This window comes from Eurytemora carolleeae, unplaced genomic scaffold (genome assembly GCF_000591075.1).
Source record: "Eurytemora carolleeae unplaced genomic scaffold, Eaff_2.0 scaffold1942, whole genome shotgun sequence".
Classification (NCBI taxonomy): Eukaryota; Metazoa; Arthropoda; class Copepoda; order Calanoida; family Temoridae; genus Eurytemora; species Eurytemora carolleeae.
In genome coordinates, this window is record NW_019402145.1 from 20447 (window position 1) to 36464 (window position 16018).

Genomic DNA, 16018 nt, shown 5'->3' on the forward strand with positions numbered 1-16018 from the left:
TGAATTTGTTGAAGACATGTACACATGTACATGTCTTCAACAAGCACATGTCAAGTACTGAACTTGTTTAAGACATGTACATGTGTACTGAACTTGTTGAAAACATTTACAGGTTAAGTACTAAACTTGTTAAAGACATGTACAGGTTATGTACAGAACTTTTTGAAGAAATGTATAGGCTATGTACTAAACTTGTTGAAGACATGTACAGGTTATGTACTGAACTTGTTAAAAACATGTGCAGGTTATGTACTGAACATTTTGAAAAAATGTAGAGGTGTTGTGCTGAACTTGTCAAAGACATGTACAGGTTATGTACTAAACTTGTTGAAGAAATGTAAGGTTATGTACTGAACTTGTCAAAGACTTGTACCAGGTTTTGAATACCCTTTAGGTAGTTTTCATCCAGATGACCGGCCCCGTCCCATACATGGGCAAAATCAATCATTGTCACACGAACAGCCGTAGACAACTAAAAATAAAAACATATATACACACTAGATGAAATGTTCGGCGTTGCCCGTGGAATTTTAGAAACACTTACAAAAAAAATTTTGAATTTTTAAAAATCCCCAGGATACCCGGCCATGCATTTCCTCAAAAAATGTCAGCCAATTTGGTCCAGCCGTTTGGCCAGTCATAGCTGACATATAAACAAATATACAAATGTATATATATATATATATATAAGCGAAGAGATTGTTTTATATAAGAGATACATGTGGGCAAAAATTTTAAAGAATCTGAAGAATTATGAAAAGTTCGACATTTGGGGGATAAATATTTATGTTTTATGTTTTTAGCAAACACATAAATTTCACTAGAAGTGGTTTGTTCATTTGGCGTACCGTCCCTTTTTGCCTTATAGTGTACAGTTTACTGTGCATTTTGCTTTAGCAGGTTTAAAGTCGGCCTGGTTAATAAAATGAAGAGGACTTTCCAGTGAAAAAACGTTTGACTACAATTTGAAATGCTCAGAAGTACAATTTTATATTTTAACATTAATGTGTCTTCTGATGCATTTCCGCTCCCAATTAACTTATTTTGTTATTTGGGTTCTTCCCCTTATTAATATTTTGCTATCACTCCCTTTATTATACCTTATCCAATTGTACAGTTCCCTCTGTGTACTTTTCCAGTACATGAGCATCATAAACAAACAACAAGCTACTCCCGTACATATGGTATACGGTTTGTTTACTAACAATGGATCAAGTTATTTTTACCAATTTATATAAAATGTCAATCAAAAAAGTTGATGTTGTTGCAATATATATTTGGACTATTTCGAAACATTTTGGAAATATTTTGATATCATAAAAATATTAGAAAATATTTGAAATATTTCAGAATTTTTAGAATTTTATTGAAATTTTGTTGTAAAAATTGTTATCCCTGAAGAGATCAAGGATTGGGTTAAGCTTCTCAACCAGAATCCGTCCTAGCGTCTTCGCAGCTGTCTCGTTACTCATAGAGTCTAGAATATTATCAGCTGGTTGAAGGATACAATCAGCTAGGTTGATTGACATAATCAGCTGCTTGAAGGGTACAAGCAGCTGTTCAGTGACATGATCAGCTCTTTGAAGGATACAATCAGCTGTTCAGTGACACAATCAGCTGTTTAATGACATATTCATGATACAATCAGCTGTTTTTAGGATATAATCAGCTATTTTGTGACATAATTAGCTGTTTTAAGTATAAAATTAGCTGTTTTTATGATACAATCAGCTGTTTCAAGGATAAAATCATATGTTTCCAATATATCTTCATCTGTTTTAAAGATATATTTTCAGTGGTTTTAAGGATAAAATCAGTTGTTTCAATGACATAATCAGCTGTTCAATGACATAATCAGCTGTTCAATGACATAATCAACTGTTTTAAGTATTTATTATCATCTGCTTAAATGGTACAATAAACTGTTTTAGGGATAAAATCAGATGTTTCAAGGATATAATTTGCTGTACAAGGATATAATCAGCTGCACAAGGATACAATCAGCTTTTTCAAGAATATAATCAGCTGTTCTCTGTACAAGGATACAGTCAGCTGTTTAAATAATATAATCAGCTGTTCTATTTAAGAAATCAAATAAAGTATAGTCAATCATGAGTTATCGGAATAGTGGATTTTTTTTTTAAATTTTGTCTTTAGATAAAAATTAAGACAATATTTTGCTAGAAGATAATTTCATTTCTTTTTAAGGTTTCCACGAAATTAAAAAAGTTTACACAATTTTCGCACCTCTTTTGTGCATGAAGCGCAAAAAAGCGCATTTTTGTTTTTCGTAATTTGCGCAAGACCGGAAATACTGCTTTTATATAAATTAAGATTATATTTTTGTAAAATAATATCATTTATTTCTCACCTAAATAATTTACCATAAAATCCTCGATATTTGACTCATTTAATCCTTTTCCATAATCCTGAACATTTTTTTTTCATTTTCAACTTATTAATATAATCCGCTAATCTACAACAAAAAATATAAAATGATAGTTTTTCAAACTTGGATATTTGATTGATATTTAAAAATTATTGTAAAATGTTCCTTGTTTAATATTGTAAAAGTATCTCTGGTAGATCCCGTGTAAATACTCATCCCCAGGATACTAAATCCAAACGGCTTCTTAGTTCCTAAATATTAAAATCATTTTTAGCAACTTTTAAATCTAAGCTGATGCTGATAATTAAAAGAGGTTTAAATAAAATGCTAAATTTTAAAAGACACTTATGGAGGAGAGAGGGTTTATAAAAATTACCGCTATAGCTGGCATCTTGTTTAGCAATTTTCTCTTGGTTTGCGTCTGGTCCGTAGGTTTTGGCTCCGATCTTTACATCCATTATACAGGGCTTAGTCAACCCTTCAGAGGACATATCATTCAACATAAATTCGATTGATTGAAGGACGTCCTCATATTCTACAGTTTTTTGGTCACAATGTATAAAAGTTATTAAATTAAAATTATAATAGTTCATAACCATGAAACATCCTAAGTTTTGATGTACAAGAAAGGCAGCCTATATTTTGGTATCTTGAGTATTTCATAAATATTGAATTTTACTGTTTGATTACCCTAATTTAAAAAAAAATAGTTTATTTACTAAAAACAAAAACATTATATTGATTTTTATCGACGTTTTGTAGCTTATGCTGAAATAGGGAATACATGAACAATCTGTTACAGAATTAATTTGGAGAAAATAAAATAATTTTTTTAAAAAAAATTCTATAAAAAGATGCCTAGGGCTCAAAAGGCTATATAGCATAAATGTGTGAAGTACGCCTTCAGTATGGAAACATTACAATAATTGGCGGTTTTTTCGAGTAAATTCCACTCTACATTAATCTATTCTCTCTGGTTTTAATCCAAGATTGGAAGATTAAATTTTAAAATTTCAAAATCACTTAAGATTCTAAATTTTTTTCTTTTTTCAATTTAAACGCTCATACAGTGGGTCCAGTGCAGTGGTACAAAAATGTTAAAATTTCTAAATATTTTCGAAAAGTTTATAAAAATCAAATCAAAGTATTTGAATGACTCTCTTTCCTTGAGTGAGGTTTTCTATCATAAGAAACTCTGCTAGATCTCCATCTTTATTCTTCTAAAAAAAAAATTTTTTTGAGGATGGTAAAAAGTTTTTTTTTCAGTAAAAAAATTTAATCTTTGTCCCAAACTCAGATATAAATTCTATTCGATAAAATTTGATCTAAGTTTTAAAAATATCAAAGGTTACTTCAAGCTGCAAATAAAATTTAAATTGATTGCAAAGACTTAATTTCTTCATTAGCAAAGTTTGTTATGCCTTGACATATTTTACGTATTCCTATTATTTGTTTAATTGATTTAATCAAATTATATCGATTTAATTACTATTTCAGTTTTTGATAGCTCGTTATCTAAAGGTTGAATATTGATAATTTGTTCTTGAACTGTGTACACTCATTTTACTTTTGATTTAACTGTATTGGTCTTTCAAGTAAAATTAGCAGCACCAAAAAAGAATTTCAATTTTAAGATTTTAAAATTTGAAATTAAATCAACCATTTTAGAAACTTCAAATACTTTTCCATTAGTCTCATTTTCCAACTGTTAAATACCTTTTTACAAGATCCGTAGTATTTTGGGAGAAAAGTTTGAAATTCAACTTTTTGTGGATCCTGGCTTGAAAAAACCTCCTCATAGAAATTCTTTTCTCTAAAAATACAATATAGACACTGTACGCAAATCTTCTTTATTTATATCAATCATGTTTAAAAGTTATTTGTATTCTAATTGTTGATTTGTTTACTCTATATTTAGATAATTGTGCTTTATATACACTATACAGTGATAACCAGAAAAGTATGAAATAGGAAGATTACTTTTAGAATCATGTTATAACTTTAACAAGTCCAATTCTCTAGATTAGTGATTAAATAAGTGCCTAGTAAAACTGTTTGCTTTGTAACAACATCAGATACTTTAAAGTGTTGTAATTAATGTTAAATGTCGTCTTTCTATACTATTGTTTACCTTACACCCCTCGGAGGCGCCTGAAAAAAAAATTATTAGAAAATGTTTGTCTTTTAAATGTTAAAATTTGTTTTTACCTGGATTGGTTTCAAAATACAACCATTCTTTCCAGTTAGAATTGCTTGTTTAGCATCGTGAGAACCATGCCCGGCTACCTAATCAATTTTATTCATTTATTTTACGTCAAAATAGACCTAAACCATTTATTCATTTATTTCACGTCAAAATAAACCTAAATCATTTATTCATTAATTTCACGTCAAAATAAACCTAGTCAATTTATTCATTCATTTCACGTCAAAATAGACCTAATCAATTTTTTCATTCATTTCACGTCAAAATAGACCTAAACCATTTATTCATTCATTTCACGTCAAAATAAACCTGATCAATGTATTCATTAATTTCAAGTCAAAATAAAACCTAAACCATTTATTTATTCATTTCAAGTCAAAATAAACCTAATTAATTTATTCATTCATTTCACGTCAAAATAAACCTAAACCATTTATTCATTCATTTTACGTCAAAATAAACCTAATCAATTTATTCATTCATTTCACGTCAAAATAAACCTAATCAATTTATTCACCCTTTTCACGTCAAAATAAACCGAATCAATTTATTCATTCATTTCACGTCAAAATAAAACTAAACCATTTATTCATTCATTTTACGTCAAAATAAGCCTAATCAATTTATTCATTCATTTCACGTCAAAATAAACCTAATCCATTTATTAATTCATTTCACGTCAAAATTTAAACCTGTGTATAAAATCTTATGTTTTCAATATTTAATATGTAACCAGGAACCGAAATGAATGAATTTGAGCTACGCGGCTGAATTACCTTCTGCTGGTTTAAATGTGATTCAATGCCTTAATGATTGAGTAAGGATTTGAATAGGTTATTTAAATTTGAACCGGCGGTAGGCAGTTCTAATCAAATTCATTAAATTCGCTCCCAACCAGATAAAATTCCTTTTCTCATACTTGTGTATAAAATTATTTAATGTCAAATTTATTTAATGACAAATCCTACATAGTGTCTATTTGTGCTTCTTTACGTGAATATATTCATATTTCTTTAATCACGTGATTAGTTATACATTAGTTATACATTAGTTATACATTAGTTATACATTAGTTATACATTAGTTATACATTAGTTATACATTAGTTATACATTAGTTATACATTTTTAACAAGTTTAGTCCTTTCTTTCTAGATTATAAAACAGTTTAATGAGTAAATTCAGATTATGAATTCTTCCCAAGATTACAGGGTGTCCCATTAAACATGGGCTTAAATGAAGTTTTCGAAAATTTTCTTTTTCAATTTATTCTGTGATCACTCTTGGTCTACAAGTTTTTTTAAAATTTAGCCATTCCAACAAACTCTGATTTTATAATACATCTTTGCAGGCCAATATCAGGTTGCAAAGATATAGGGAATAAAGAATTTGAGTTTGTGGCAACAACTCAATTTCTTTCCGTCGTGTTTGAAGATGTAGACAACGGTAGACCACACCTAGAATATGATAAGAAATTCAAAAATTAGATTAACCTTATTAGATTAACCTTATTAGATTAACCTTATTAGATTAACCTTATGTATAAACATTATCAAATGCTTTGAATGAAAATCAAGTTATCATTTAATTTTTATTTTCATCCTGACACCCTGTATAGATTGCATATAGTATAGAGTACCAAAATTCCCCTTCGTTGAACCCAATTCCCCAAAGATAATAATCCCAGGAGGAAAGTGTGCCCCCTTATCCNACCAACACCAATATTGCCACATCAGGGGGAATATTCCCGCCCTGTAGTAAATGCCCTACTCTATTAGAGGATCTCAAACCTGTATCTATCCAGGTAAAATTCGTCAGCTATCAATGTCAATTGGACACAATAATAAGCAAAATATTGTGAGCTATCTATATCAATCGGAAGCTCGTAACAATCAATCCCAAACTAATGGGCACGATCTAAACTATTATGTTTCAACTAGGACCACCCATCAATTTCAATAGAGACACAAGCTCTTAATCGATCAATGCCAAACCAATGGGCACAATCCTCGACTTGTTTGTTAAAACAAGGAACGATTACTCTCTCGCAGTAAACAGTATGGAGTCTCTATATCAACTAATGTTTTTGAGGTTTATATTTCACAAGTTAAAGTTAATAGACGTAATTACAATTCCTACGTTGTTATCTATATCACATGATTAAGACAATCATGTTACGTATTTACAGCACAGTTAGAATAGACGCAATTAAGATTTACGTCATTATATATCACATGATTAAGCTAATCATACTATGCATTGATTTGAAGCCCAGTTAAAAAATTGAAGTTTACCAACGTAGATATATAGCAATGTACAACGTAGTTTAGGTTTACTGCAGATATCGTGTTACGCGATATTTATTACATTCCCCAACAATTCATTTTTCCCCAGGGTCCTGTCTAGGGGGAGGGGGAGGCGATGGAACAAATTGAAAAATAAATAATATCAAATTGAGAATAATTTACAATATTTTCAAACTAAACAATCCATGACACGTGTTACAAATTTGTACTTATTCATAAAAATAAAAATGAAATGAAATATCAAATGATTTGAATAAATTGAAAAATGAATTTTTCACTGCAGATACTTAGGGATCTATAAAACAATTTTTATTTATGTGATTTATGTGCATTTGATGGTTTTATGAAGCAAATTGGATTACTAGTTCTAGTAACGTGTTTGGCCAGCTATAGTGAACATGTAAGTGGACGAAGAGCTGTTTCTATCATATAGATTAAAAGAATTATGTGCAGTGTATAAAACTGTACACAGTAAAATTACACCTATATTATAGGGTTGTAAAATGTATGTAGCTTTAAGTCTTTCATAGTATAAATGTGCCATGGCCATTTTCTAGCAATATTGTTTCTATTTATCTTATTTCCAGCAATCATATCTGCAGACTTATTTTACCTGGGGCAAAGGAATAATTTCCTCAACACTGTCCTTTCTCCAAATGTCTAAAAAACAGTAAGTTATTCTGAGGCCGAATTTAAAGAATTTGAGCCGCGGCTCAAATATGATTGGTTTTACTTAAAATTGTATTAAATTTTTTAAGATTTAATCCGGAGCACAATTGAAACCAGTTTGGTGGGAATTTGAGAAGCGGCTTCATTTCATTAAATTCGGACACTGATTAAACAACATTATTTTATCATGTTAATAATTTTATTGTTTTTTCTTTTTCTTTAATTTTCTTTTTAAAGATTTTAACAAGAAAGCAAAAATTCTGATATTAGTATTTAAGTATTTTAGTATTTAATCTTAAAGACACTCTCAACCTATTCTCTAGTCCTCATCCTTTTAAAAAGGATGATGCCCGATTGGCAGGTTGAAAGTGTCCTTGTTTTTCTTTCTAAAATTGTATAGTTTTTAATTGCGGTTTATCTATAAAAGTCAAAGAAAGTTGTTGACAGATTTTTAATTCTTCTCTGCAAGAAAAATAACGATATCTCCCTGATTGAATTGCTCAGATAAAAGTTTGAAGGTTATGATGTTATTATTTAAATGGTAGGTCATCAAATTTTGTCTATGTTGGTCACTCACGAACTGACAAATTTAAAAATCGCATTATACCGCTTTATATCGCATTGTTTATTGTTTGATGTTTATCTTTAAATGAAACTGAACAATAATGTCAAAATATTTATAAAATTTTCAAATTGTGAGATTCAAATTGTTAGCAAATAAATGAACTTGAAATGCCAAACATTAATCTAGTATTTACTATTGGTAGTGTTTTATCTTTCTTGAATAAAATTGATTTGATGTTACACTATCGTTATCGTATTCTCTTGTGGATTTTTTTTAACGTTAAAATAAAATTTAAAATACATTTTAATCGATGATTTTTTTTGATTTTTTTGATTTTTTTGCCCCCGTAAAATTTAGGTAACCTTTTGTGATTCAGAACGGTACCGTTTAAAATATAATTTTCAATTTTAGAAAAGATGTTTTCCTCATTGTTACTCTAATAAATGTTTATTGGGTACCGTTGTGAATTGGAAAGTCCTTTTAAATAGAAATTTTAGAAATAAAACAGGTTTTTAATTTAATATGTTAATACCTGTTGTAATAATCTGAAGTGCCCTCTTCCTCCAGGGTCTCAATCCATCTCCTCCTCTCCCTCCTTTCCCTCCTTTTCCTCCTTTTCCTCTTTCTCCATCTTCTTCTTTTCCTCCTTCTCCTTCCGGTTTAGTTCCTTAAACAAATTAAACTGATTTTCCTAACACTGTTTGTTCAGCTTTTAATTGATTCAGGACTTATGAAGATAATATTGTTATCAACAGATAATATTGTTATCAACAGATAATATTGTTATCAACAGATAATATTGTTATCAACAGATAATATTGTTATCAACAGATAATATTGTTATTAACAGATAATATTGTTATCAACAGATAATATTGTTATCAACGGATAATATTGTTATCAACAGATAATATTGTTATCAACGGATAATATTGTTATCAACGGATAATATTGTTATCAACAGATAATATTGTGATCAACGGATAATATTGTTATCGACAGATAATATTATTCCTGAGTAGAGATTGCTTTTCACGTGGTTTAACTTTCTTTTAAAATGTTTTATTAGATTTAATTCGAATTTTTTAAATTAAAAAAAAAAACTTTCGGAAGTTCTTAAAATGTTAGCTGTAGCCTGTAAGTAGTTAAACAAGTTATGCTACTGTTTTTCTCAACTTTACAAAGGATATGAATACTTGCATCAAACTCAAATGGTTTAAACCCTATACCTTACAACCTGATGGTGTAAACCCTATACCTTCCAACCTGATGGTTTAAACCCTATACCTTCCAACCTGATGGTGTAAACCCTATACCTTCCAACCTGATGGTGTAAACCCTATACCTTCCAACCTGATGGTTTAAACCCTATATCTTTGAAATACAAAATGTTGTAAAACTTCAATTTTTCAAATAGTCCTCAATCCGTGCTCATGTTTGTTTAAACTCCCTGTGTTGTCAACCCTTATCAATTTCCTGTTTTAATGTGTCAACCTACCAAAGTATCTAGATCTCAACTCGTTCATACTAAAAGGCATTTTTAACTTAAAAATTAAATGGAATTGATAATCATCGAAAAAAAAACTGCAGGTCACAGGTTTTATTGTTAAGATTAAAGTTAACAAACTTATAAACGGACAGACGGGGTTGCCAAATTGTAAAAACATATTTATCAAAGAAAATGTTTAACTTCATATCGTATTTCCAACATGTGTAATGTATATTGCTCTCATCAGACTCAAATACTGGGGCGGAAAGAAAAGAAAACGATTGAAAAGATTCCATTTTTTAAAAATGCATTCATTACTAATAATATTCAGATTTTTTCTTTTTATATATAATAAAGCTCGTCGCTTATGTATATATGTTAGCTATATGTTGGACAAACGGCTGAACCCAATTTGCTAAATTTTAAAAGGAAACCCCGGAGGTTGAAAAAATTCAACGTGTTTTTAAATTCCACAAGCAACGCAGGGCACTTGAGCTATTTTCTAATAAACCTTTATAAGAAAATCTCTTAAAATGCTTAATTTACAATCTTGACAATTTTTATGATGAATAACTTGAATTTCTAAACCTGTATTTTAATGCAAATTTAAAAATTGCTAAAATATGCAACATTAAGCTTTACTTGCAAAGGAATTGAGTCTTTGCAACAAATTTTCAATTCCCTATATCTTTTCATGCTAATAGCGTAAACCTTGCATAGTTAAACTTCCATTATTTAATATAACAGAATTCATAGTTTAAAATATCTGTGTTGTGTTGCGAAAATATAATAATTATAAAATCAGAGTTTGAGATTATTTTACAAAAATTTTCATTGCCGCGAAAATTTTTGTTTTCTTTCACATTTTCGTTGGCTGAACAAAATTTTCGTTATAGAGATTGAACGAAAATTTGGTAATTAACCCTAAATTTGAGTCAAAGACTCAATTTTCTGGATTCCTACAACGTTCAATTTTATCTAAAAATAATTGTCACAATTTCTACTTTAAATTTTTCAGCATTTTTCTGAATTTGTTGATTTTTAAAATAGGAAAATAAAAAAGCGACTTTTATTTGAGTCAAGTTTAGAAGAATAAAATTTTTTGGTGATTTTCTTAAAATATTTTTAGAAATAATTTTTCCCAAATTTTAACTTCCTAGTTTTGCATTTTTTCAATTTTCAATTTTCCCAATTTGAATTTGGGATCGTTCAATATTGGAATCTGCTAATTGATTATATAAAATTCATTGTATTATGAATCATTTATTAAGTTTCCACATTCCACAAATGTGAACAGTTTACTGCTATATACAAGTGTTTTTTTATCTTACGCACACTATTGATAAAAATATTTAAACTTTCTTCAAGGAGAAAAAAATATTTTTACGCATGCATAATCCGTAATTTTTTTTAAACCACGTGTGCAAAACAAAAATTTTATGAATTGAAATGTACAAATAAATTTTTTAAAAACTTTTTTTTAACTGAACAAATACTAAATTTCCTGACAGTTATGGCACTAAGGTGTAAAATTTGTTTATTTAAAAACTTGAAAATTGTAGAGGGGACTTATGATAAACAGGGTGCAGTCAATTTAACACTTAAATTGACTGCGATATTTGAAGTGACCCTACAAAACATGTGTGTACTTCTCCATAGATCTCCAATAAACATAATTGTGATTTGATTATTTTAAGATTTCAATGTTAGGTGCGATTTACTTTAGTTTGACGTCCTCATAGTTGGATCACCCTGAATGATCATAGATCCCCCTGTTTTATCCTGTTTGATCAAACCCTGTCTGATCACCCTGTTTGATCAAACCCTTTTTGATCACCCTGTTTGTTCACCCTATTTGATAACCCTGTTTGATCACCCTGTTTGATCACCCTGTTTGATCACCCTGTTTGATCACCCTGTTTGTTCACCCAATTTGATAACCTTGTTTGATCACCCTGAATGATCACCCTATTCGAAAGAACCCTGTTTGACCACCCTCTTTGATCAAACCCTGTTTGATCACCCTGTTTGATCACCCTGTTTGATTACCCTGAATGATCACCCTATTCGATAACTCTGTTTGATCACCCTGAATGATCACCCTATTCGACAACCCTGTTTGATCACCCTATTCAATGACTCTGTTTGATCACCCTATTCAATGACCCTGTTTGATCACCCTATTCAATGACTCTGTTTGATCACCCTATGTTTGATCACCCTATTCAATGACCCTGTTTGATCACCCTATTCAATGACTCTGTTTGATCACCCTATTCAATGACTCTGTTTGATCACCCTATTCAATGACTCTGTTTGAAGGCTTAAAAGTATAAAAAATCATTTGTTTTTACTTTGTAAACAATTATCTTTAAGATAAACAATGTAAAGATAAGACAAATTGATTAAAATAATTTAGAATACTGTTTTGAGAATTATTTACGTTATTTACGTTATTTTTTTATTTACAAATTGTATTTATTGGCTTTATCTAGCTTTTATATCCTATTGTGTTAACTTAAGCTAAGGCCAACTTGCAGTTTTTAATGTATAAGCATTCTAAAAATTAAGAATAATTTACCCTACCCCCCCCCCATCCCCCTCTGAATTGTATGGGAACTTGTGAATTTTACGATGTTTTTGTGTTTTAGCATGTGTTTATTTCATGTATATCTATTAAAAATATTTTAATATAATTATTAAATTGCAGTTAATACATTAAACAACTTTTGCTTAAACCGGATGAAAGGCCAACTGATATACACAAATTTTAAAAAAATTGTTAATATTTTTTCTAATAACTTAAATATACTTTAAAGTAATGTTTTGTAGTGACATACACAAATTTTCACTTTTTTAAAAATTTTAAAATGATTTACTTTCAGATTATTAAATTGTTTTTTAGCTAAACCATATTAACTTTTCATAAATTACCAATGAATTGAATTAATTAAATTATTTTTAGATTATTATATCTGACGAAATATTTGAAGTTAATCATCCATTGAATATTTTATTATTATGACTGGGGAGGATTCCCCTGAATTATATTCAGATTATTATACCTCTATATCATCAATACTAAAACCATTATTATTCATCAAGTCATCTATCTTAAATTCATCCAGGTTTTGCAACATAATGCTGGGAGAGACACAATTTGCACAATCGGCTGAGAACTTAATAAAAAACTAAATGAAGTGCCCGCAATTGTCCGTTAAATTTTAGAAACACTTTAGAAAAAAAAAATTTGAAAGAAATAAATAGATTTTTGAAGAAAAAAAAATTTGATTTTTTACCCCCAGGATACGTAAGGGCTGTCTAAAAAATTTCAGCCAATTTGGTCCAACCGTTTGGTCAGCTTTTATAGCTAACATATATACATATAAATGAGAGAAGAGCTTTATTAAATAAAAGAAGAAGAACTGGAAATATAAAAAGTATATATGAAAACCCAGGTTATCTATATAATACTTATTTTTTTTGTTGGGCTATGTATTTTAAACATTTAAGTATATAAGTCTTTTTTACGCTCTTTTGGACAAAAGAAATTGAGTCTTTGGCCCAAACTCAAATTTACTAATCCCAATATTTGTATGACTATAGTGGTACGGTGTTAACTTTTGATATTTTAAACTTAGATTAAATGATTTATTATAATTCATAGTTTGAAATGTGTAAAATCTACAGCATTGAGGTTCAAAGATATTGAGATTAGAAAAAATAGGAGTTTGTGGTAAAGACTTAATTCCTTTGCATGAGAGATTAGATATGATTGAAAATATTCCCATACACAAGGACCAATCCATGTCGTAAGTTACAATAGCTGTGCTATTGTAAATCTTTAAGTAAATGGCGACTCACAAGATATATTTTAATCTATAACAGAACAATTGCATTGTAACTCGGTTGTATCAAATGTATATTATATAATGTGCAAACAATACATGAAATCGATGAAAACTTTCACACTAATAATATTTATTTTAGACGTATATGGCGACTCACAAGATATATTTTAATCTATAACAAATCTATATATATAAATATATATATATATAAATATATATATTTAAAGAGTTAGCTTGTTATTTGAAAAGAAGGTTTGAAGATGGTCATGGTCGTTTTTCTAACTAAAAATGATCAAAATTTGGTTGGTCCCTGTAATCAAGTTTTTTCATTCATTTTTCATGCAGTTCAATTCAGTTTCAATTTAAAATCGTTTTCTCTAAAAATTGCGGACTCCGGGCTAGTGCGCCCTCGGGTCAATGATTAACGCGCGTCCTTTGTCGGTCGAATGGGGAGAGTGTTCACGCAAGATCATTTACATGCGTATACGCATACTAGGATAAACTACGCATTTTGCGTAGCATTCCAGATTGATTTACTAAATTTATGATAAAAAGTAAGGAAAATTAAAATATATATTTAAACGATTCCAGTTTTTTTCCGACTGATCAGATAGTTATCAATTTCATAAGAAACTGATTTCAAGACTAACCACAATATTTCGGGAGATAAGATTAGTCCTAAATCTCTCATTCTTTTAACTTAACGTAAAATATTTCGTGTCATATACAAGAATTTTTTCATGCTTTCATCAAATGTTTTCAAAAATGACATGACACGATTTATAATTGACAGTTAATTTATTGGTATCATAGTTTAGTCTTGGGATTAATTTTCTTCAAATAATGTTAAAATTTATATTTATTTTTTGTGCTTATTGCCAAATGAGCAAAAAATCAAATTACTGCATTATTGCAAATTCCGGATTTTGCATGATAAACAGATTTATTGCAAGACATGGTTATATTGCAATGCTTTAAATATAAAAAATGTAGACTTTAAAGAATTCTATCAGGTTTCGTTTAAAAAAAAATTAAATATATGGACAATTGAATTGGGATGAATATGGATGAATATGAATAAAAATGGATGAATAAGGATGAATATGGAAGAATATGGGTGAATATGGATGAATATGGATGAATATGGATGAATATGGATGAATTTGGATGAATATGGATGAATTTGGATGAATATGGATGAATATGGAAGAAAATGGATGAATAATGATACATATGGAAGAAAATGGATGAATAAGGATGAATATGAAAAGAATATGGATGAATATTGATGAATATGAATGAATATAGATGAATATGGATGAATATGGATTAATATGAATGAATATGGATGAATATTGTTGAATATGGATGAATATAGATGAATATGGATGAAAATGGATGAATATGGATGAATATGGATAAATATCAATGAATATGGATTTACATGGATAAATATAAATGAACATGGATGAAAATGGATGAATACGGATGAATATGGATGAATATGGATGAATATGGATGAATATGGATGAATATGGATGAATAAGAATGAATATGGGTGAAAATGGATGATTATGGATAAATAGGGATGAATATGGATGAATATGGATGAATATGGATGAATATGGATGAATATAGATGAATATGGATGAATATGGATATATATGGATGATTATGGATGAATTTGTATGAATATGGATGAATATGGATGAATATGGATGAATATGGATGAATATGGATGAATATGGATGAATATTGATGAATATGGATGAATATGGATAAATATGGATGAATATGGATAAATATGGATGAATATGGATGAATATGGATGAATATGGATGAATATAGATGAATATGGATAAATATGTATGAATATGGATGAATTTGGATGAATTTGGATGAATATGGATTAAAATGGATTAATATGGATGAATACGGATGAATATGGATTAATAAGAATGAATATGGATGAATATGGATGAATATGATACCTGTCATATCTCAGCAAATTATCTGTTTCTAAAGTATTGAATTGTCTACTGCTCTGTTGTATGATATCGTTTCACTACTACTAAACTATAGTTAATATAGTATATACCAACTCTCTATCTTTTATTTTACTATCGTTAAACAGGCAGGGTTGGGCCCTGGAGTATACAATAGTATTTATCAAGGCAGCCGTGGGCCCTGGAAATCCTTAAACTTAAATGGGGTCTACAGAGGACTTTGAATATTATTATCATTAAAATAAACTTTGAATATTATTATGAAAAACAGATGTTATGTAAATTTTTAAAACCTATCAAGGTAACATTATTTAGCACTTGTTTCTGTGAGTTTAAAGGTTTTCATTTTATTGCAAAAACAAACAAAAATGTCCTTTAACTTTAAAAGATAGGTTTTAACATTTAAAAAGTCGAATAATAAAACAAAATTTTGTCTCAGTTATAAATCCATGTCTTCTAAGTTTTGGAGTAAAATTGCACCCAGTGTTAGAATTAAACTTTTAACCCTGGAACCTCAAATACAGGTTTTATAGGTCTA

At 29.1% G+C, this 16018-nt stretch overlaps 1 protein-coding gene across 2 annotated transcripts; it reads right to left on the reverse strand.

Moving 5' to 3' along the window:
- Window positions 1–8: 8 nt before the first annotated feature.
- Window positions 9–15568, reverse strand: LOC111717972 (inositol polyphosphate multikinase alpha). Of its 2 annotated transcripts, none has more exons than XM_023493440.1 (13): window positions 15466–15568; window positions 8667–8801; window positions 7514–7560; window positions 4598–4675; window positions 4521–4540; window positions 4106–4202; window positions 3555–3609; window positions 2766–2867; window positions 2555–2640; window positions 2372–2429; window positions 1396–1477; window positions 1101–1200; window positions 9–472 (listed from the first exon to the last, which is right to left on the reverse strand). In XM_023493440.1, the coding sequence occupies exons 1-13, from the start codon at window positions 15470–15472 to the stop codon at window positions 344–346; spliced, it is 996 nt and encodes a 331-aa protein (XP_023349208.1). In that variant the 5' UTR covers window positions 15473–15568; the 3' UTR covers window positions 9–343. The 2 variants fall into 2 exon arrangements, with proteins under 2 accessions (XP_023349208.1, XP_023349207.1); XM_023493439.1 differs by lacking the exon at window positions 15466–15568 and adding an exon at window positions 9633–9687.
- Between the last annotated feature and the right edge of the window lie 450 nt (window positions 15569–16018).

Excerpts from the sequence above, each read along its gene's own strand:
- LOC111717972 (XM_023493439.1), bottom strand. The coding sequence starts at position 9,672 with ATGCCTTTTAGTATGAACGAGTTGAGATCTAGATACTTTG. Across the intron at positions 2,430-2,554 it reads CTTTTACAATATTAAACAAG|GATTATGGAAAAGGATTAAA; the intron begins GAACATTTTACA and ends AAAAATGTTCAG. Across the intron at positions 473-1,100 it reads GAACTGTACAATTGGATAAG|TTGTCTACGGCTGTTCGTGT; the intron begins GTATAATAAAGG and ends TTTTATTTTTAG.